General features: G+C 39.6%; 1 protein-coding gene across 2 annotated transcripts in view; it reads left to right on the top strand.

Moving 5' to 3' along the window:
* ptbp3 (polypyrimidine tract binding protein 3) overlaps positions 1-10,473 on the top strand; it is a 77,179-nt gene extending 66,706 nt beyond the window's left edge. For both annotated transcript variants that reach the window (XM_036528730.1, XM_036528732.1), the window contains exons 10-14: positions 1,006-1,039; positions 1,799-1,891; positions 2,156-2,372; positions 7,569-7,646; positions 8,381-10,473. In XM_036528730.1, the coding sequence (XP_036384623.1) occupies positions 1,006-1,039; positions 1,799-1,891; positions 2,156-2,372; positions 7,569-7,646; positions 8,381-8,513 (555 nt within the window). In that variant the 3' untranslated portion in view covers positions 8,514-10,473. The remainder of the gene's footprint in view (positions 1-1,005; positions 1,040-1,798; positions 1,892-2,155; positions 2,373-7,568; positions 7,647-8,380) is intronic.
* The last annotated feature ends 14,612 nt before the right edge of the window (positions 10,474-25,085 follow it).

The raw sequence follows: 25,085 nt of genomic DNA on the forward strand, positions 1-25,085 counted from the left end.
GTGGCTTAATGATGTATTGTAGTGCAAAATAATGAAAACATCCAAAATAAAGTAGTGCATCCATGTTTCATTTTTTATTCCCTTATCCATAACTATGTAATTCTATTTGTTTTATTACAATTATGCAATATGATTATCGTATAAGTATTCGCATGCCTGTACTGATTGCTGCAAGATTGGTGAAGTTGAAGTGTCTACAGAGATGCCTGGAGGATCATGATTGAAATACAGTTTGATAGCCCTGCAGGTCATGTGGTGGAACAAAACTCCAGGCGCTATACATGAGACCCTTGCTATTCATTGATTTCCAGCCCATGGTTTTGAATGTTACCACCAGGTTGTTCCTGAGCTGCACAATGCCATCCAAACATTTGCTTTCTATTTCATATGCTCTATTTATTTTACATTTTACACATGTAGCATGAAAACCTACATGTACTTATGGGTCATTTGTTTATTGCATAATTATATTAATGTTTTATGCTAGAAATTAATCTCTTTGTGCATATATCTGTATTATTGGCATATTACAGTAGTCATTGATTTCCCCAGCCATAGGGATTGGTATTTCTTATCCCCTGTGAATGGTGAGGGATGCCTGTGTCTAAATGCTACCTTTAAAACCAAACAGTATGCTTTCACTACTGTTTAGTATTGCTATGCTAAGCTAACAGAAGTGTCAGTTTATTTATTATTCAGGTGAAGTTAATACAAACAATTAGGAGCTAATATAAAGGCAGTAATATGAGTAATACATGAAGGCATGTAATAATTGTGCTTTTTGCGCATTTTATTTTTGTGTCACAGATAATACAGTTTATGATTTAATTTTCTGAGAAGTATTAGGGAGAGGTTTGTGATTGATATCATGTGAGGAAGTGGAGCCCTTGATTGTACGCCACTGTGTCATTTGAATATAAGGTATCACATATTATGCTCCTCCCCAGTCTCAACCCTGAGTTGATCAAGTATTGACTAACAATTCCTATTATTTTGCTCCCACAGAGTATATCACCTCATGGACTCTTCATCTTGTTTGGTAAGATGTTTAAAAATGTACAAAATGAAAATTAAATGAACAATTAACATACACAATGTATAATTTTGTAGGTGACTATATATATAATATTAGCATGAAAAGTGTATTCTCAAATTTGTGTCTGATATGATGGAAATGGAAAATGTGCCAAAATGGTGGTGGACAAGTTATGTAAACAAATACAAATTAGATTGTTCAGAGATTGGAAATGAAAAATATGCTGGTGTGTAATTTTCATATCGCGCTCATAAACATTTGGTCTGTTGCATTGCCGCTGTCTCTGCAATCTAAAAGCTGTCACAGGCTGACTCTGAAGGGGGCATTAACTTGAGCGATGTGTGTCTGGGGAAGGGGGGCTGGTGCTCGCCCACTTCCCCACCATCCATCCTGTGTGGATCTGGCGGATATTGGCTCCCTCTGCCTTTGCAAATATTAAGCCAGGATCAACACCAGGCCGAGAGAATGGGGAGATAAATTCTCATTGTGTCCTTATTCCCTCGTCTCTCTCGTCATCTGCCTCACTCTCGCTCTTGCTATCTCTCTCTCTCTCTCTCTCTCTCTCTCTCTCTCTCTCTCGCTCTCTTTGTCGCTCTTTCTCTCCATCGTTCTCTTTCTCCTTCCCTTTCTCGGTCTCTCTCCGTCTTACTCTTCCTCTCTCACTCTCTGTCCTTCCCTCTCTTGCTCTTTCTTTATCACCCTCTACATATGTATTTGTCTCACTCTTTGCTGCTCTTTATCTCTGTCTCTTTCCCTCTGCAGGGGTCTATGGAGATGTTCACAGAGTTAAAATCCTGTTCAATAAGAAGGAAAATGCCTTAATACAGATGGCAGATGCTACACAGGCACAACTTGGTAGGACATTTTTCTTACTTCATTTTTAGAAGGAGGAATCAGAAGAGGTCAGGTTTAGGCCTCATCTGTGGGATGGATCTGTCTCTGTCTTGGTATTTGTTATCCCCTTTGAAAGGTGAGGGTCATCTGTGTCTAAATGTTACCTTTAAAACCAAACTCATCTGTGGGATGGATCTGTCTCTGAATATGGCAGATCTAAATGTTTGATCCCAGCTAGCTCTGACCTGTGGCTGTTTCTTTTTTTTCTTTGCTGGGCCTGCTTAGCAATGAGTCACCTCAATGGCCAGAGGCTCCATGGCAAAGTCATCAGGGTCACCATCTCCAAGCACCAGACTGTCCAGCTCCCCAGGGAGGGTCAGGAGGACCAGGGCCTCACCAAGGACTTCAGCGGCAGCCCCCTGCACCGCTTCAAGAAGCCCGGCTCCAAGAACTTCCAGAACATCTTTCCCCCGTCCGCCACCCTGCACCTCTCTAACATACCGTGAGTATCTGCATGCTTCTCTGTCTCAGGTAGCAGCCCAGGCGAACGACCAGGCTGTGCGTTGCATTAGTGCATTGCCTTGTTCAGAATTGAATTCGAAACACAAAACATTTTTTTTTTATACAAGTATGGACTGACCTCGTACAGTATATGCAGATGTCAGTGCTGAATGTGCTGCTGAATCATAAGAATTGTATTACTCCAACAACAGGCCCTTCAGTGTAGTCTTAATATGGCTTCTTTAATGTGTTTTGGTTTTTGTCCATATTTTTGCAATTCCTAGAACAACTCACATCGCGTGCAATTAATATGAAGCAAGGGATCCAGTTTCACAGTTATGCTAATTATAGTGATCATGCTAATATGCTAATAATGATTATCTTTATTTGTATAGCAGCTATGATGAATGTACCATTCAGGATCTCCTTATTTGCAATTCAATAAAACACTTTTGCTGTATAAAAGTGTTCCGATTTTCAAAATATATAATGTATTGCACAATGTACAATCATATTGTAACAGGACACTTTACAGTACACTATTTCCACAGAGAAATAGAGAAATAAATAAATCCTAGTGATATTAAAAGGGAGAAAAACTAAAAAAATATTCCTTGATCCCTTGTAAAAATCAGTATTGAAATCAAATGTATCCTAATAATATTTAGCAGTGATAATACTGTAAGCCAGTAGGCAATAAATCATAACTGTGCTAGTGTCTGAAATCATGCTAATAATGCTATTAATGCTTATTATCTAACAAACATTAATGATGACTTCGTTAGTAGATTCACAATGCAAGTACCAATACTAAGTTATATTTGTCCCAATTTGCTAGCAGTCATTCTAATGATGATTATTGTATAATAAGTAATAACAAGAATAAAATGTAGCTGCAAGCAGCAATGAAGGGGCCAAGCACCACAGGGCCACCAGGTAGACAACTAATCAGAACAACCCCTGAACAAGACACCAGTCCATCACAGGGTGAACAGACACATTGACACCCACTCTTACACTCACACGTATGGGCAGTATAGCATGTCCAATTGACATGACCTGAATGTGTTTGGACTGTGGTAGAAAACCAAAATACCCAGAGGAAACCCACATGAACACAGGGACAAGTGAATGCAGATGCATCCCGAACTTGAAACCTCCATATTGTTAGGCAGTAGTGCTACCCATTTGCACCACCGTACTGCCCCCCACTACATATATGTCAAGCTTCAACATAAGCAGTGCCATAAAATGCAGTCATACCATATTAGCTGAATATAATAACATGTCCCTGATTAGAAAAGGACCCCCCCATTCTTCAACACCTTTTTTGGTAAAAGACTTGAAGATCAAATCTTATTTTTTTTAAGAAAATCATTTCATTTGATATCAATTTAATAAAACACACTGAATAAAAACAAGGTACAGTGATATATTTTCTACATCTTTTAAATGAAATTACCACATTGAAATAAAAATAAAATGTATCGCATCACATTTTCAAATGAATAAGTTAGTTAAATAAAAATAAAAACAAACTAGTCTACTGGGATTTCTTATACCACTGAATAATCTCAGATAAATGGCGCCATCTGCTGTTGTTAATGTATAATGACATTAAAAAGTCTAGTCCTTGAATGTAACACAACCCCACTTTTCAGATGTAATTTCTGAAGTAGAAAAAAAGTCTTACATTCAGGCTAATATGCAAGGTCCAAGTGTTTCTTCAACACTATTTTGTGTATTAGTTGTGGCAGTAAGTCAAAAGGTGCAGGAGATGTGCCTATTTTAAGTGCTACGAACTGATTGTATCTTGGTGGCCATGCCATTTGGACATTGAACTATGTGTTCATTTCCCAGTTAGGACCTGACATGTAATGATGTAGTGATCTACAAAAAATTGATGGCAATATCTGCTTTTCTTTGTGTGGTCTGTGCCTTGTGATGTCCATTGGAACAAAATGCCATTAAAATCTAAGTACATGGACACATGGGTGTTTAAACCTGTTTTTCAGTATAGCACCCTAAAGTGGCCAAATTTCACTAAACCTGGTGTGTACCACCCAGGGCTTGTGGTAAGTATGTTTTATGCCAATGAACGAAAGCATTGCAGAGATATGGCCACTCTTCCTTTATGGCGCACTCACAGGCGAATCTGTGGGTACACTGAGGCCATATTTTTCAACCTGGCAACTATCCTTTACCAACTCTTAAAGATAATGGTCCAAAGAGGTAATACGCAAAACCTCATTGTGCCATAACTCTAGGAGGAGATGGTTAAATGTGTTTTTGACAAAATCAAAGCTGAATGAAACACAAAATGGCTGACACGGAGGTTTCATGAGTTCCCAGTTCGGATCCTTAACTTTCATGAAGCACAAGAACTTTAGTTGAAATATCTGCTTTTGTGCCAGAGTAATAGGGATTTAAATGTTTTTAATGGTATAGCACCCCCAAGTGGCCAGATTTCATGATTCCATGTTGGTATTCCTAATACCAACAAAGTGTACCAAGTTTGGCATCACTCCAGCAAACCACTGCTGAGATATGGCTCACTTCCTGTTTTGGCATCTTTTACCATCAAATTTCATTTGATGACTGTGGCTATATCAGTTGATCCATCACAATTCTTTTGACAAATTTTGGTCAGAACCCTCTCTTAGGTCATTTAGGTCATTTGGTCATTTGGTCTTGATTTGGTCTTGATGATTCATGCCAAATTTGATGGTTATACGGTCAGTGGTCTAGGACTATTTTCGAAAAATTCAAAATATGATTTTTTTTTGAAAATCCAACACAGTGGATGAGTCTATTGACCCAAGGATTCAGGGGAAATAAGGATCACAACTCTAGGACAAACAGTTCAAAAGTTATAAGCAAAAATGTACTCTGAAATTTAGCCTGTTGTTGGCGCTACAGGGAATGATGGATTGACCCCAAATTTGGTGCCTGGGTACCTTGGACTGTGCGCTATGAGGGTGCCAGATTCCACCAAAATCCATCAAGGGCTTCTATGGCCTGCCATAGGAAACCATTGAAAAAACAATAATATCAAGATGGCTGACACAGAGGGTTCATAATTTCCCAGCTAGGGTCCTTTACTGTGATGATGCGCAAGAAATTTGGTTGAAACATCTGCTTTGGTTCCAAAGTGAATCAAAGGCATTTGAATTTTTTTTCTCTGTTTTTCTGGTATATATAAATTTCATGAAACTTGGTGAAGTTTCCCCCTGGCAATAAAGAATACCAAGTTTAGTGTGACTCCAACCAAGCTGACAAATGGCTCACTTCCTGTTTTGGTGTCTTCACCATGGAATTTCATTGGATGACAGCGGCCGTATTGTTTGCCCTGGTAAAATTCTCTGAATAACTTCTGGTCAGAACCCTCTGTAGATGATTTGTACCACATTTAGTGGTGATAGGATCAACGATCTAGGACAAGTTTGCAAAAGTAGGTTTTTCGAAAAATTCAAAATGGTGGAAAATCCAATATGGCGGACTTTAATGGCAATGGGTGCATTCGAATCGAGATGACCCAAGGATTCAGGGGAAAAAAGAACACAACCCTAGGACAAATGGTTCAAAAGTTATAAGCAAAAATGTACCTTTGGCCTGTTGGTGGCGCTACAGAGATAAATGGATTGACCCCTTTTGATGCCTGGATAGTTTGGACTGTCCTCTATCAATGTGCCAAATTTCATCAAAATCCACCAAGGGGTTCTATGGGCTGCCATAGACTCATATGGCAGAAAGTATAATAGTGAAAAATTCTAACAATTACAATAGGTGCCTTGCATCTTTGGTGCTTGGCCCCTAATTAACACATGATGTTGCAAGCAATGATCACAGATGCCATGCACAAGAAAGCAATGTCTTTCTGCAAGAGAGACGTATTTGTAGACATTTGTTGACAAAGTTTCATAGTTTTACCACATCCACATGGTTTTGCTAAGTGTTTACCAAAGTTTTGAAATTTTAAATTGCAGTTGACTGTTATAGTACTGCCAAATTTCATGCATGGAACAGTCTTTCGGAATAAGCCTTGTCTTGTGTAAAAGATTTTGTGACTTTTGAAAAACTCAATTCTGTCTCATCCATATCTCAAACTAACTCAATCAAAGAACCCTGTTCTGTAAGCAGGTCTTCTGAGGCATCAGTTTAATGATCCCTTGATCCCCATCCAGTACTTCAAAAAATAAAATAAGCTTGCGCTTTTTGCTCCACAAGCCTCTTATCCAAAGCCAGTTGCCTCTTTTCTCTCTAGCCTCTACCCTCACCTGGGTAGGTTTTTACTGTTTATCCTATGCCATCAATCCAGTCTTTCTTTTGATTCCTACATTAAGGTTTCCCAAGGCATCAGTAATTACGTGAGAGGCAATTCCTGAACACAGGGTGATGTCAGTCCTCCGAGTTGTAATCACCACTTTAGTTGGGAGAAGTTGATGTTGCCCAACTCATCTTTAAATGTCATTTAGCTGCCAGAGTGTAGTGTGCTTTGAAAGGGTCCCCAGGCTCGAACCCGGTGAGAGATGTAGCCTCTCATGCTCTTCTGTACACAGTCACGCCATCAAGTAAAGCGCACTTTGCAGAAATGCCTCACGATCTGACAGAATGCGACCCCCTCTAGTTTTTTGGAGAAGAGCACTGCCAGCATGTGGCATCTCCTTGTCTCCAGACACACTGATGCTGCGGACAAGGGAGGCATCACGAGCATATCTGATCAGGATGTTGTCTATATTAAGCTGAACTGATCACATGCCTCGCCAGATGATCCTTTGTTTTTCCCCCATCAGGCTCAACCCTCTCCCTGCTTTATTGCAAAGTAGACTCAAATAAACATATTCCCTTTCTACTGCGTTTGAACCTGTGCTGTAGTAAATACATATGGTGACGCTGTCAGAGTCTGAGTCATTATTTACATGAGTTGTGGTGGGTGATGACAGAGGTACATAAAGCATTCAATACTGTGCTTGGGTTAGCCATAACCTTTCAAGTACGTTTGGTGTGGTGTAACAGAACTGCACAAAGGGGGGTAAATATGGCACTTGTACCACCTGCCAGTGTCAGTCTGATTCCTGGTGCAAACGGTGTTTTGTTATAGTGTGGAAAATGAAAAGTCTTGGAAGACTCTCCTTTTTTGTTGCATTGATCACAGATTCATTGTGTTCAACGCAGTGTTCTGCATTTGTTCCCACAGACCATCAATCACTGATGACATCCTAAAAGACCTTTTTGCAAGCACTGGATATACGGTGAAGGCCTTCAAATTTTTCCAGTAAGTCTGCTTTTGCATTATCCTTCTCGGACTTTTGTGTGGTCTTATTTTTGTTGCAAATTCTCAGATGCTGTTAACATCTATAGATTTACCAAAACAGGATGTGCCATTTGTTTAACATATATGTTGGAGGCTAAATCTACACTGTAGATGTAGATAGGGTGTATTATATTCATAAAGCCACTAGTTAGAAGTACTTAACAAAGAATATATTTTGTGCATTTCTTTGAGACACATCTTGTTCACCCATGGGTGTAATTTCTAAAAGTAGTTTATAATTGCTCATTATACAGATGATTACAGTGAGGGAATTTTTATTTAATAATCTATCATTCATAAATGATGTGATTCGGAGCCAATAACGTTTGCATCTGGTCAACTCACTGATTACCAGGTAACCAAATGGCATTGTATATGTTAATGATTTTAAAGTACAACAAGGTAATTATCTATGAAAAATGTGTTGATGAGCTGTTATATATATAGAACAAAGATATTATTCTCAGAATAAGATAAAACAAACTTGTTTTCATTTGAGGGGCAACATTTGCCCATATGATTTGCAGAAAGAAAAACTCGTTTTATGGACATTATTGGACTGCATTGAAAATAACATCCATATGTATCACATGCAACAACGGCCATGTTGATGCACAGGAAATGAAGCCCTGTGCATTTTATTGGTGTTCGATCCTTTCTCATTTTGTCTGAAGAGATTCCTTTCTCCTTATCAGGAAGGATCGCAAGATGGCTCTGATACAGCTCGGCTCTGTGGAGGAGGCCATCCAGGCTCTGATTGACCTTCACAACCACGACCTGGGAGAGAACCATCACCTCCGAGTGTCCTTCTCCAAGTCCACCATTTAACAGCCACTCCTCGCACACACAGACTCCGCCCCCCTGGCCTTTGCATTATGTTTTTTTTTTTTTTATTAAGATCAAGAGAGAATAATCTAGGAATTTACAAATACAGATAATCAAATGGATTAGTTAGAATAAGAGATTGATAAAGACTACTGTCATGCCTTCAGATAGAGACTGACGTGTTGTAGAGACCAGTCCCTGATGCAGGGCAGAGGGTATATCAACATCCTCAAGCATTTTGCTTCATTGATGCGATGCGACAGGGACCTCCAGCGGTGTGCAAACTGGACTCCCAGAATTCCACGGGAGCCGCCCCTGTAACAATGTGCATCTTCTCCCCGCGTTTGACTTTTGGACAAGTAGCTGCAAAGCCTACAGAGAGCTAGGTAAGGCTGCATGGCGCAGCCTCCTCATTACCTGGAAATATTTCGCAGGAAGTAAGCGAATGCTGCATCCATAAAAACCAGCTCTTTTTTTTGGTTTGGAAGAAGTGTGTGCGAATGGGACTCTACGAGCCATAAGGCCTTGTCACAAACCAGACTTAAAATGGGCGAACCCTTCTTCCCGCTCCTCTCCCAGTGAATATTGTGTATGTACGCCAAGTGCCACATGCAATCCTTCTTTCTCGCCCCCGAAAAGGGAATTCCGGGGTTGAGTGGGTTGCCCTGCCCAAGGGAGGGGGGTTTCATCACTTGAGCGACGGGGAGAGAATTACAAAGTGCTGAAGGGAAACCCTGTAGCGACAGCCTCGACCAAATGGGCTGCCTCCATTTTTTTTCGTGTAGCAGTAAGTATGAGTGATGAGGGCCGGTTTTGGGCCCTGCCGACAATGTGGCACGGTGATTTTGTCACTGTACAACATACATTTGCACCAGACAAAACCAGCCCTGATGTGGTGATTTTATTTTTCACGTTTTAATTTTTAAAAAAAAAAGATTCAATGAAGGGGGGAGAATGTTCAGAGACGTTCAAAGACCTTCAGAAAATGATTCGTTTTCTGTGAATAGGCAGACTGATGGTGAACTGAGTGCTTTTATTTGCCCCTGTGCATGGGGCTGCAAAACAGAGCTGATTTGCTACCTGTAGCCCCCAGCTCACATAAGCCTCCTTTCCTCACGCTGCATCACAAGCTCAACCATGCGAGATATGGGCATTTGTGTTTCGTCTCAGAACCATGGCGGAGCGAAGATCGTGTATCAAGTACAGGCCGTTCTGCAAATCAAGACGATGCGGTCAGCTGACTGGACCTCTCCTGTCCACAGAGCTCGACTTACACGGAGCCCGGCTCCCCCGAGTGGAGTCATGAATGTGAAAAATGTGTTCCCCCCCGAAAAACGGTTTATAGATGGGAAGGGTTTGTTTGTTTTTTCCCAGCGCTTTTATGTGATTCATTAACCAAACAAGTCTCCTGAGTGTATTTTTTATGTCTTTTAGGATGTCATCAAGCAAGTGCTATTCTAGCCCCGCCTCCACACACTCTTCAGCTTTGTGTCAGTCTTTGTCTTTTTTTTTTCTTGTGCCGTCGCGATCGCTCGACTCAGCGGCGCACGCGGCTCTCCCTTTCGCCTTGCGCTCACCACAGATCACGTATCCATCTCTGATCAAACCAAAAAAAAAAAAAAAATTCAAACACGCTCCTAGTTGGGGGCAGGTGGAACCCAGGCTGAAAAGAAAGCAGTCTGTGCAGTTCAGCATACAGCGTAGGACACGCGGAATTTACCGGAAGACAGAGTGATGCCTCCCCCTGTCCAGGCAAAGTGCTGCGTCAGGCTGCCCAGGTCTAGCCTTAACATTCCAAGGAGGGGGGGTGGCATGAGCCCACTGAGTAGCATAAAACGGGGTCGGTACCGTGCCTGTGTTGCCTCACCTCAGTTACCTTGTCTCAGTTTTATTACCGGGAAAAAAACAAAATGAAGATTTACCGCAACTGCAAGGCAAGGGGCAATGTCTCTTTCGAACTAACTTCACCTGAAGCGATAAAACAACAAACACTTCTTAAGAAATTGAATGATTTTTTTTTTTGTTTTGAAAGTTTACAGTCTTAAATAAAACAAAACTATTCAGGTCTATATATCTTAAGGATTGTCAAGATTTTTTGAGAAAAAAAGTTACTTATTTTTGGTAATTTGTTCTTTTTTATGGATGAGAAAAAAAAAAAACAAATCTGAAACCTCATGGGTTTTTGTACCACTATAATTATTCAAGAAATTGTGGAGAAAAAAGAAAATCATATTTACTGTGTATTTACTTAATTTCTTATTACGTGCCTTATTATGTGCTCATAATCAAATAGGTTTTAGAAATTTTACCTAAGATATCTTATGTACTATTTTGTGGGATTGGTGAGAGGGTCAATTTATTTTACTTCTTCTTTTGTCTTGTAGGAGTTATTTTTAGATGTGTATTTTTTGTGGGGACTCAATACTATATGGTCTTAATTGAAAATGTAAGTTTATATTTGGTGCTTTGAGTGCACATTTTAGAAAAATGAATGGTAAACTAAAATGTACAGTGTGTGCTGTGGGCTTCTTCACCCCTTTACATGAAACCTTAGTGGGAACTTAGAGATTCCACTCCTCAAAAATCAAGACTCACTGTATGTGGTATGTTTCAAATCGGAGGACTGCCTTACTTAGTGGTGTAGAGAGCCGTTAGCAGAGTTCAGCTTTATCCACCAAGACAACTGCAGCTTTAGGGACTGATGGAGAATGTGGTTCATTTGTATTGATACTGGTATTGACATATTACAAGTGGAGTGTGTTTGCTTGCTGGATGTACAATACACCCCTAATACACCCTTAATCCAGTGCCTAAAATGGCCTATATCGGCACAGTTCTGTTCCTTGACACATTCCATCCCCGGAGGCTTTTTTTGCTAAGAGAATGAAGTGACTGAAACGTTCAGGATACGTTCCTGTCTTAACTACACATGAAAGCACCACTGCAGCCACTAAGCAGATCAGAGAGCTCACGGAGTCACAACGTGCTGCATTTACGTGGCAATCTATTTGCAGAACTGCTCAACACAGAACTGGCATTAAGTATGCGCCTTAGGTATACAGTACCTATATATATATAGAGGTGGAAGATTTGATCTAAAATCTTAAAGAACCCTGAAACTGAAGCTGAGACTGATGTAAAATCATCCCTTTTCCTTCATTTTATTATTTTTATGGTCAATTTTAATGGCATGTTAATTTGGAACTATGCAAAAAAGGAGCTTGAAATCTGTCAGTCAGAAATAATGTATACTCACTTTTAAAATGGTTATGTAATGCATACCTCTGCATAATTTCTCTGAATGGCTAAAGAGTACTTTTGATTTCATCTTGCCTGTCCTATGAGTCATGAATATGGATGCAGTGTGGTGTGATTGGTGTTGAAATTCCCTGTAAATCTCAAGTCCTCTTCTATCCTATCTTTAAGCTTGCTCAAAGTTATGCCATTTTTTACAAGTTTGTCCAATCGCTATGGAACATGACTTAACATAGTGTTGAAGCTGGCATTCAGTATGGAAAACAGATTCTCAAACAATTGCTTGAACAACGTTAGCCAGGTAAAGGTAAAGGTAAAGGTAGCCTCTGTGGCACTTGCCTCCAAAATTGAGGAAATGTACAGAATATTTCATTTAAATATGAAACAGGTGACTCTATATGTCTTAAGTATGCATGGATACAAAGAGAGGCATTCATTTTTAAAACAATTGCAAGACAGTGACATTACATAGTAGCATAAATATATTACTAATGCTAACAATCATTTAAAAATAAGGCTTCTGCTAAAAATAACATTTTGCAGTCATTCAGATTAAGAAGACTTTGCCTTTTTCTAGGTTTTTAAAAATAAATAAGCTCATTAAAATGGAAGGCCTCATCATTCAAGTGATGTTTCCAGTTTCCTCTTCAACTCCTGATGATCTCCTCTTTATTACTATTATAATCTGTTCTGTAATACGAGCTGGGTAGTATAGTCATCATCACAACACCAGTAGGCATCATAATTTTATTTTAACATAAGTTATTTTAACATAAATTGCAGAAAAGGAAAATGAAAAAATAATAATAAATTTAAATAATAATGCATGCTCTTGTAAACTTTATTGGATGTAGAGAGCAAGTTTAAACAGAGGGTGGAAAACAATCCAGTCAGGGTAAATGATACTGCACATGAGAACTTTGTTACAGAACAGAAGCTGAGAAAATGCCCTGATGAATCTTAATAGAATTGACCTTCAGAGTTTTTCTTTTTCTCACATTCCATTTAATGCTGATGTACAATATAACAAAACCAAAATAATTTCAGTGACGGTCTGGAAGTATTGAATCAAAATTACAAATCAAAGCATATTTCCCTCTATTCTTATTCCTGGAATGATTGTGGTTTGTTAATTACTTGTATGGTTGGAATAGCATAGTATTGCAAACTTTGACCTGTTTTAAAAGATTTTTCTGTTCCTACTAAAAAACGGAGAAAACTTGCAGTAACAGCATCACTCTGTTCCTCTGTTGTCCCCTGAGACAATCAATGGTAGTTTGGACCTCATTCACCCTCTGACCTCAGTGGTGTACCTGCACACTGTTGGGTTGCCAGGGATAAGGTTAGGTTTTCAGTGATTCTGATGAAAGGACCATGGTCTGTCTGATACTATCAGAAGTACCTTGGCCAACGTGACTTACGTTTCATAATGAATGTATTTGGAACTCACGGTTGTTACTAACCAAAGGCATCCATACTATTAAGACATTCTGTATTTGCTGCTAAAATCCAAAAGGGTTTGAAAAAGACACCCCATCAACAATTTCTCAATTCCTTCCCTAAGAGGCCCACAGCACCACTCTTATTTTCAGGTATGCCTCTGTTTTTGCTGTTTTGAGTGAAACTGTCTGAGATCTCCCATCTGTGTGCTTTTTGGGGTTGTAATCTTATTTACTGTATCTCATATTTTATTCGTTTTAGGTTTGTTGGCCTGCTTTTTGGTCTGTAGTGTGAAGAGATATTTTATTTCATGTGTCTTAATTTTTTTTCTTTTTGAAGAGGGTGTGAAACTGGTTGAGGTTGTTGTCTGTCACTCTGCTTTCCAGCGCATGAGTTTTGAGTCTGCGGCATCTACTGGTGTTGAAAGAGAGCCCAGCCATGACCATGATCTGCCCCCTGGTGAATCCTGGCAAACCATGATTATTTATGCAGAAAACTTGGGGGTGGATATGAGATGGCGGGGCTTATTGTTGAAGCACCTGTATATTGATTCTCCTGCACTCTTAGAAAGAAATTCAATGACATTATTTGCTTTTGCCTTGCAAGCGTTTCTTTTCAACAGGAGAAAAGCCAGACTCCAAACCTGTGTCATTAAAGCTGTACACTCTGAATATTTCGTAAAATTCCTTTGGACGTTGATATACAAGACTTTTTTGTGTTGCTCTTTCTCTCTCCATTTTATTGTTTCCAATCTTGTCTGGACTTGAGTTTTGGCACAGTTTAAAACATTCTGTTTTTAAATTTGTTACAGTCCATCAGTAGGCTAAAACGACACGATTCATATTTTATTTCAAGGTTTTATATTCAAAAAGTCACAAATAACACAGGACCAAAGTTTATGTGCCTTTCATTAACCATATATGTACCTGGTTTCTTTGCTGTCAAGTCAGTAGAAATGGACAGTTCCTATTCAGTGCTTTTGAAACTGCATGATCGTTTGAAGGATGTTATTGCTCCAGACAAAAAAAGGTCATTCCTTTTTTTTTTTTTTTTTTCAATTTCTGATCATCATGTCGAGTGCTTTGTTTGTCTACTTCCCACAATACAAAACGTGAAAGAAGCCATAAATTTCCCTGTTAATACTGTAATAATGTGTATGAAGATCGTAACAAACACTCACAAGCTAGAATAATGTAATTTATAAATTCTTCTGAACCTTTCAACACCACCAGATACAGGATGCCTGCTGTCTGCATGTCCTTTTATGTACCGAACAGCTGCTTCTGTAAGCAGTTCTTTAGTAGTATGAAATAGACATGGACATATGATATTTTACAAATTTAAAGAGACCACTTTAAATTACAACACTCTTGAATTCTAAAAAAAAACACCTACAAAATAAGAGTGTGTAATGATTGCAGATTATTTTAAATACCATTATGCAGCAGTATGTCATTTTTTGATCAACACAAATCATATAATTAAATAAAAGCTTTATATAAAGTTGTTCAGGAAAAGTATGTTGTAGACGGTTACAGAAACCAAAGGAACATTTCACAAATTGGACCAATAGTTTGTAACATTTTAAATGAGCTGTTTATGAAGTCTCACTTGCGTTCCAGTTGAGAAAAAATACACAGAGCTGTTGAACTTTGAATTTTAGGTATTACCACCCATGGTGATCATTTAACATGCTTTCCTTTTCATTACTAAATTGCACAGGAGACAATGAAAAAATTAAGATGTTTGATGTTTCATAAAAGGGAGGATCAGAGAGGTGCGGTTGAGGCACAGAGCACTCATAGTGTCTTAACTGATAACACGTTTTTCCAAATGTTCCACTTTGGTATGTCTTGAGACACCCCATTTATTTTTTTGTTTGAATGTTCCACTACCAAAAGGAAACAAATGCTGTAAATATATATTACCCCTTTCCTTGTTTTTTTTTTTTTTTACCTGGCCAAAAAGGGTTTCGGGAACAAGATTTAAAGAAAAAAACAATTGAAATGAACTGGTTTTTATATTTAAACCGATGAGCAGAAAAACACAATTTGTCTTGTGTATTTTGATAATGTACCAGTACCAGCTTTCATTTGTAAAGCAGTTCATGTGACATTGTGGGAGAGGGGGGGAGAGAAACAAGTGGTTTTCATTTATGTTGAGTTCATGTAATAAAATGCAAATAGAAGATGAACTATTAAAGAAACATATTTTCTAATTTCGCAGTGCATGGTTGAGTGGAGTTTCTGTATTTTGTAGAAACCATTTCTTTTATGTTTTGTATTGCCTATTATTATTATTATTATTATTACTACTACTACTACTATTATTATTATTACTGCTACGCCAGATTCTCTGCTTACTTTTTTCCTAACCAACTTTAATTGTAGCATGCCTTGAATAAATGTCACGACATCTGTACTTCCCTCAGTCCTCTTGTGTCCTCGTCTTTTTACCTTGGATTTCATGGCGTGCTGTAAACCAGTCTCAGTGTATTCCTCGCTCTTCCCCTTTTATGCTGTTTAACCTCTGCAGCCTGAGACCTTCTCGCCTAGATGCTCTGTGCTCAGTTCAGCAGCTGTGTCCTCTTCTGCTCTGTGATTCTCTCATCTTTCCTGTAGCGCTTTCCTGCTGTCCTCAAGGCAATACTCAGAGAAACCTCTTCGTTGTGACGCAGTGCGAAGGAATTCTGTATGAACAGGCCTCTGTAGTGGTTCTTAATCCAAGTTTGGGGCATCGCTGGTGTACCCATTAAGCACAACATCTAAAATCGTATTAAGTAATTGTATTGATTAGTCAAAAAACATCACAAGCATCTGAACTGTCAAGTTGCCCTCAAAACAAATGCAGTGTTAATAAAAAATGTAATTCAGTGTCAAATACAGTACTAAAGGAAATCCACTTTTTCTGAGCTGTATGTGCGGCAGTGTAGCATAGAGACTGGGAGTAGGGCTTGTAACAAAAAGGTTGCTGGTTCGATATCACGCTGGGGCAGTGCTGCTGTACCTTTAAGCAAGGTACTTAACCCAGAATTGCCTCAGTAAATATCCAGCTGTATAAATGGATACCATGATACCTCTGGATAAGAGTGTCTGCTAAATGATTATAACAAATGTCCTCTTCGATCTACAGGCCCCTAACTCTGACTCCTTAGCCCCAGACTAAGAGAGGCTTGCTGACCTTTTGCATGACAAGACATATCTTAAACACAGGCATATCTGCGTAGGTTGAATATACAGGCCGAGATGTGAAAATGAGTCCTTAATCATGAATTTTTAAAAGAATTTTTAAGAACTTGGAATAGGTGTACCATGAGTACTGTACTCAAATTAGCTTTCTTTTTATTCAATGGAGTGGGGGCTTACATAACACACACATTTTGAAATTGTCACTTGCACCACTCCTTCAGGATGTGGCTATTGTACCAATGCGGGTCGAATGATTACTCACGTTGTTGCTGCAGATAAGCTGCACGTATTCAGCTGCAGACCTGCCTCTGTTTTTTGCCTCGATGTGCAGGTCCTGTTGCGAGTGAGCCTTTCGGCTTCCGCAGCTCTCTTGCCACTTCTTCTGGCTCTTTCTCTCAGCTGCATTCGCCTATAGTTAGACGGCAGCCCTGACGAAAAGGCCGTTTCCACCCATTTACAGCTTTATGTAAGGTAGGGTTAGAACCTGGTCACTTTGGGTATATAGGACTAAGTGTGTTCAGTGTGGGTTTATACTGTTTGCCATTTGAATGGGGACGTAGCATGGCACAGCAAGAAGAAGTAAATCATGGAATGTCCAACAAATACAAATGGTTTTTGAAATGCTCCCCCCCCCCCCCCCCCCCCGGCCATCCAATTTTGGAATTGCCAGTTGTACATTTGACTTGACTATTTGCATATCCTCACACAAAAGTGCTGAAGCAAGCTGAGTACAGGCCTCAGACACACTCGGATGTAGGCCATTGGCTATTTTTCACACTACATGTCCCAGTGCACCATGACAGAGCACACGGTGACAGCAGGATGGGAGGATCCCCCACTGGTGTTACCTAGCGGCTGTGCAGGCACCTCACAGGCCTGTAGAGGGCGCCACAGTGGAGAGATGAGAGAATTCTACCAACATACACTCCCCTACCCAAGCCAAGTTGTTCTGCCACTCAGGGCTCCCAGTCATTGTCAGCTGTTGACATGAGCTGGGATCAAACCCGGACCATAGGGCAAAGCCTCCGCTCAGAAGCAGAAATTTAGCTGACTGAACCAATTTTTAAAGTAAACAGTGCAGCCAGACAGAGGGAGACATTATTTACTGTTCGGTACAAGAAGGGGGACGTCTTGTTTTTGTTGTACTCACACTGTGGTGTTTTCTGCATGCTTACTTACCAGCTACAAGTGAAATGAAAAATAAACTCTGGAAGTGATAACCTTAAATCACGTAATATTACAGACTCAAAAATGCAGGAAGGTATTACAATCTGTGAAACTGGACCATTATTCCACCAAACTACCTACACAGCTAGCTGCTAATAAGTAACAAGTAGATATTGTTAAAGCTGGCTGGTGTACACTGGTTACTAGTTAGTTACCATAGTAAGAGGGGTGTGAAGTTAAAACAGAAATTCACTGTCCTGTGAAGGGCTGTATGGAAACATGCCTACTAGGTTGTCAACCCACAGATAAAAGTGCCAGTTGTCCTGTTGTCACAGCTGGACACACGTCTCAAAAAATAACCAGTGCTTTCACATATAATGTATAACTTGTTTAATGCTCAGAACATAGCATAAAACTTTTTTACTCTCAATGATACAACAGCATATTAACGTATACAGTAGAGTAAAATACATTTTTTAAAATGTTAGTGTTAAATTATTTTCAATTAAAATGCACTTTAGTTAAATCATACTAGTGAATAATAACAACAACAAAACATGATGAAATATTAATTGAAAGCATCTTGTGTTGTGATATTTGACTTAAAACACTGTGTATGTACAGGTATGAATACAAAAAATGTATCCTCATTAAAAGCTCTGGTCGTAAGAATCAAGCAGTTTGCTTATAAGAATCAAAACGCTCAAAGCATGTCATAAGGAACTGGCAGTGCAATGGTACATAACTGATTTTATAAATTGTAATGTGCATAAGTGTATCTTTAACCTTCCAATAATTATCAAAGCACCTAGCATTTAAAACTAATTTGAGAGTACAGTTTAGTGCTACTCCAGCATTTTGGCAAGGACAAGAAAGGTGATTTCCACAGATGAAAAAAGCCGCCCTCTTGAGTCTTTGATAGTTTTGAGACCAATTGAAGGAATGCAGTTGAGACATTAGGGAGTCCACTGCCAGCACTAAGATTCTGTGAAGTACTGAGGCATCACACCACAAAAATGAGTGCAAACTTGCATAGCACCCCAGGAACAAGTATCATGGAGACACTGGAAAATGATGAATTTTAATAATTTTATTATGTTTCTGTGTAGTGGACAAGGACATTGACTGTTAAGGCATTGAAGCTCACAATGCCAGCCGTTTGAATGGTGAATTACAATAACATGGGTCATGTTCATTTTATTTTATTTAATAAAGACTGTATAGAACATTGTGCTCTTCAGATTCTTTTTGTTCTGTGTTTGAGGAAATTAGACAATGCCTTTTCTCAATTAAGGAAAAGAAAACGTTTAGAACATGAGCAACATTTGTTGGGGTGATTGTTGCGTGTTTATATGCTTGATGTTTATAGCAACATAATTTCCCATTGTTGAGTAAGTATTTCGGTTCTAGAATGTTACGTGACTTTTTATACAATGTAAAGGTTCACTTATTGTTGATACATTGTATACTGTATGATTCAGTTCTGTTCAACCATCCAGTCATTTCCATTCATACTGCTGATTAAATTGGAATGAATGTATGTATTTCTGCATTCAGCTTAAAAAATGTTATACTTTAATCTTACTATTATTGCACAGAGCAAGGCATATTTTTCACTACTAATTTTAGTATAAAATTCCATGAATTAGTTTGTGTTTCTGAAACCTGCATGCACAAAAATGAAAGGAAGAAGACGGTGGCAAGAGACACTGCAATACCATCAATGAACTGCAAGTGGCAGTCATACACCACTTCTCATTTATCCTTCTTGGGTCACCACAGTGTCCTTTTCAAAGTTGCTGCCCATCTTCTTTTCAGTTCATCTTTGAGCCACACCCATTTTGCTACACATATAAACACGTGTCTATCACAAGATACCAGTGCATCATTTCCAGTTGCAAAGGAAGTTCTGTGGATGGGTAGGTAGAACAATTTGGTGAGGTATTTTCATTTTTTGAATGTCACAATGAAAATGTAACTATTGTTCGTGTGCCAAAACAAATACAGTACAAAAAACAAGACAAATATTAGAGAATAGAAATACAAATGCTATCATGTGATTGTGAGAAACTCACAAACATCAAATTACTGCCTGTGACTAAAAGGCTATTTGTTTACTCCTTTCCAGTATCTTCTGAGTCATCCAATGTAATTTGAATATACACCACCCCTTCTGTTTCATTATTAAGGAGGACTAAGGAGATGGACTTTTGAAAAGGGTGAAACTAAAACTTGGAGCTGCTTTTTCCACAAGAAACTTTAATAAGAATTATGGTAAATGGTTTGATAAAGGGTTTTTGAAAGTACAACTCTGAGCTCTGGTTCTAGCCCTCCTGAAATTCCAGCTCATCTATCCTTTGATAAATGTCTCACTTCTTTACCATAATGCCCACTAAATATACATTGCCTCAAGATAAACATGACTTCATGAAGACAGGACTATTAGGGGTTAGGGTTAGGGTTTTGGAAAAAAAAATTATCTGGCATATGTATGCTTTTGTTAGTCTTGGGCCCAGTTGTCCTGCCTCTCCCCTTTTCCACAGAGATAGGTCTGATAGATAGCCAACAAAAGGGTGAGGTATGAAGACCACGCAAACGTAAGTCATCAAAATGGAGCATGGGCCTAATTTTCTTGCCTTTAAGGGTCAGTCAGGGTGTTACATGTGAGAATTGTGGGTAGGGTTGAGGTGGGGTTCAGGGTTAGTGTAATTAATAAATAAATCTAAACCCCTTTTTAAAGAAGGGGGGGGGGTGCTGGTCCCATTAAGTGTATTGCATATTCAAACAGTAAGTGCTAGTATAGGAATCTGACATGAGGGCTCACTACTTTCTGTCATTATTATTAAATTCAAAAATCACATCAGTTAAAATCATACACAAAAGAGAAAAAGACACACATGATCATTGTTTTATTCATTTATTTTCCCCTAACTCGACAGACCTAAAAATTCATTTCATTGAATCAGTATGCCTGTGCCAATGCAGCCCCTGCATATGTGTAAACACAACAATCTTTTAAGAATGCTATGTATATCCATGGACCCACCATTCAGCCTCAAAAACAGCTATTGCCCCATTTCTACTGGCATTCATTTAAACCCCCTAGCGGAAATGTTTTTAGCCTTTATATCCATTTCTGCTCCATGGCTCTTCACTGGTCAATCATCTATCACGGATTGGTCTGCACGCCTGAAATTCTAAGGTGAGTGATGTGATGTTCCTGGAAGCGTGTGATCAGTTGTCTACTGTAATGTAACAACTGGGGATGACATCCACTGGACAGACAACACAGCCAAAAAGATGCTAGAGCACTGGCTGAAGCATTTAAACCGAGCATCCCCACAAGCCCAAGCACACACAGGGAGGGGAGCAAAAATGCTATACTCCTGGCCAACAACTTCACAATGACACAGGACCAACTGGACCTATTAAACAAAGGCCTATCATACATACCGATATTAGGATTCTGCAAAAAAAACAAAAGGACCCTCAGAGGAGGGAAAACTCAAACTGGCAGCCTTCTTTGATGGAACAGATAACACACCAAAACCACCTTTTTTTTCATACCACAATCCAGCTGGGAGCCAGGACCAGACCAAATGCCGGCAGAAATCAACATTCTCATCAGGGCAAACAACACCCTGATTAAGGCACTGAATCCCCAAAACCACAGGGACACAAACAACCTCGGTAAAGAAGAGAGACAGCTCAACAACACAACACGCTACAGAAAATTAGAAAGGCCCATGTACCCGGACACAGCCCAGGAAATCCACAACATCATACAGGCACTCTTGTACCATGGACATATCACAAAAAACAGAGTTTCTATCTCAGGGGGGAGGAGAACCCTAGACCCAGGTTATTCTGCCTACTGCCCAAAATACACAAGCCAGCAGAATCGTGGAGCATACCATTTGAAGTCCCATCGGGCAGACCCATTGTCTCAGACTGCAACAGTGAATCCCGCAGGATTGCTGAATACATAGATTATTTTCTCACCCCACTGACAACAAAACACAACAGTTATATCAAAGACACATATGACTTTGTCAACAAAATAAAAACAACCACAAGAAGCAATACTATTCACTGTAGACATAGACAGCCTGTACACAAACATCAATACGACAGCAGGAATTACAGCAGTCAAGACCTGGATGGAGAAGTACCCAGACGACAGCCGACTAGACACATTTCTCCTACAACTGCTGGAAATCAGCTTCACCAAGAATGACTTTGAGTTCAACAAGGAGTTCTTCTTACAGACCAGTGGCATGGCTATGGGCAAAAAATTTGCACCAGCCTATGCCAACATTTACATGGCACACTGGAGCACTCTGTTTTTGAAAAATGCCACAAATTACTTCAGATACTTAGATGACATATGGGGAACACGGACACATAGCCTAGAGGATTTCACGCAATTCATACAAATTCTCAACTCACACCACACATCCATTACAGTGAAATATAGCACACATAACCAACAAATAGACTTCCCAGACACCACCACTCACAAGGGATCAACATTCTCCCACACACACACACACTAGACTGCAAAGTCTACTTTAAGGATAAGGACACACATTACACAAAAACAGTCTCCACTCAAAACACACATTCAGGGGCCTGATCAAGTCTCAACTGCTCAGGTTCCACAGGATCTGCAGCCAACAATCAGACTTTGAGGAGACTACTAAAACACTCTTCAGAAATCATCCCACTAATCACCACATATTTGGAATTCAGCCAGATGGTCAACAACAGGATCAAAAACAACATTGCAGAGATATTGGGAAAGACCCACATTCTCCAGGAGTACAAAATCATCTCTGCATACAAAAAAATCCAAAAACCTCAGGAACCACCTAATAAGAAGCAAACTCCCGGGAAGCAACACAGCACCCACACACGGCCCAATATTTTACAAACACCTCACGATCAAGAATGGCACCACAAACACAACATACCTCATCAAACAAAGACTCACAGCAAACACAAACAACTGCATATATGTCATAAGGTGTAAACACTGTGACATAAAAAATGTGGGCGGAACAGAAGATTTTAAACACTTTGTACAAATCCTCAACACACACCACAAATCCATCACAGTTAAGTACACCACACATACTCAAAACATAGACTTTCTGGATACCACCACGTACAAGGGACCCTCGTTTCCCCAAACACACATCTTAGACACAAAAGTCTTCTGTAAGGGAACAGACACACATGCACTCTTACACAAGGGCAGTCTCCACCCAAAACACACTTTCAAAGGATTAATCAAATCCCAATTACCGAGATTCCACAGGATCTGCTCACAAACTACAGATTTTGAACAGGCCACCAAAACCCTCTTCACAGCATTGAAACCAAGAGGATATTCCAGATCCTTCCTCAGACAGGTCCAGAAAACCTTCTTGGCTTCAAAACAACAGGATACAAGGAAAATCATCCCGCTCATTACCACATACTCAGCATTCAGCCAAGCAGCAAACAGGAAAATAAAACACAACATAACCAGCATCCTACAGAACGCCAACTTGCTCCAGAACTACAAAATCATCTCGGCCTACAAGAAAAACAAAAACCTGAAGGACCACCTGGTAAGGAGCAAACTATCAGCTATAAACAGAATACCCACACAAGGCCAGGTATTCTACAAACAGACAACTACAGTCAAGAACAACACAACAAACACAACATACTTCATTAAACAAAAATTAACGATTGACACAAACAATTGCATATATGTCATACAGTGCAAACACTGTGACAAAAAATATGTAGAAGAGACAGGCAACACAATTAGAACTAGATTAGCCCAACACTTACATAATATCAGAAACCACAGAGACACTAGCACACACCTAGTGGCCCATTTCCCCCACCGTGGACTTGGGTCACTGGAAATATCAGGCTTTCAAACAAACATCAACTGGACACCAGAAGAAAGAAGAGGGGCAGAAAAACACTGGATCAGGAAACTCAACACAATTTTTCCAGGAGGATTAAACAAACACATATAACAATGCTAACCCTAAACCACAACTCCAACTCCAACCCTAACCCTAACCCTATCCCTAAACCTCAACCCTAACCTAACCCCAACCCTAACCCTAACCCAAACACTAACCCCTAACCCCAACTCCTAACCTTAACCCGAACCCTACACACACAAAAATGCAACACTAGGGTAACAAAACAACTGTCTACCCAAGGGCTCCAGTACACTGAATGGCCAGTGCAAACTTTTCTTTCCTAAGGGGCCCTCACAGAGGACAACTTAGGAAAGAAAGATTTTTCCTAACCTAACCCTAACCCTAGCCTTAACCCCAATCCTGACCCAATCTGTAACCCTAACCCTAGCCCTAGCCCTAGCCCTTGTCCTACCAACTTTAAACCTAACCCTCACCCTTGCCCTAACATCCATATCCTTACCCTGGAATGTTAGATGACATTCCATTTATCTTCTACGCACCATAACAGAGCAAAAGGAAATGGCTTTTCATTAGTACATCATTTTTATATCTCAACAGGAAGTGCTGTCTCTGGCTGCTGGCCACAGTTCCTCTCTCGCTGTTTTCAGGTCCTTTACCTGTGGTGTGTGCTTTTAGCAGGCAAAAGGCTCTGATACCCATAACATTTAAAGCACCATGTCATCAGAATTGAGAACCTACAGATGAATGGAGTGGCAGTGTCGTATAGTGGGTAAGGAGCAGGACTTGTAACAAAAAGGTTTCTGGTTCAATTCCCAGCTGGGGCACCGCTGTTGTACCCTTGGGCAAAGTACTTACCCCAGAATTGCCTCAGTAAGTATCCAGCTGTATAAATGGGTAACATGTAAAAAAAATGTAACTGTAAATTGTAATTGTAATTGTAAATGTAAAAAGCTCTGGGTAAGAATGTCTGTTAAGTGCCAATAATGTAATATATGTCACATTATAGTGCACACATTTATAGTATGCTTCTCGTTACTCACTTTATTACGCCTGAATGCAAACTTTTTTTTTCCCTGTAATCCTCTACTTAGACTTGAATCTATTTTAACTTACTGAAATTTTGAATTACTTACACAGCTCTGGCCTTTTGCTATTTTATCCCTACATCACCCGTGGAACCAGATGTAAAGAGAGGAGAAATCTAAACACATGGGCACATTACAGGTGCATTAAACTACTGAGCAATTATTTTATACATTCACCAAGTCAGCATATTAGACACTCCAACCAGTTGTCTGACCTTTAACGCTTTATTTATGGCAATCGACAGGAAAACCCTGGAGGTAGTGAGAGCACATGTGACAGTAATGAAATACACAATTCCCTTTTTTTAATTACAAAGTGTGTTATTCAGCTATCTTGGCATAAACCACATGATAAATTTATGACATCATTTACCAGGAAATTCTGCAAGAATGAGCTGTGAGCTCAGAGGTTTACGGCTGAAGGGGCATATCTCTGAACATTTGACTAATTGTGGTTGTTGCATTAGTCATGGGATCTCAGATTCTGCG

Source organism: Megalops cyprinoides, chromosome 5 (genome assembly GCF_013368585.1).
Source record: "Megalops cyprinoides isolate fMegCyp1 chromosome 5, fMegCyp1.pri, whole genome shotgun sequence".
In the NCBI taxonomy this organism is placed as follows: Eukaryota; Metazoa; Chordata; class Actinopteri; order Elopiformes; family Megalopidae; genus Megalops; species Megalops cyprinoides.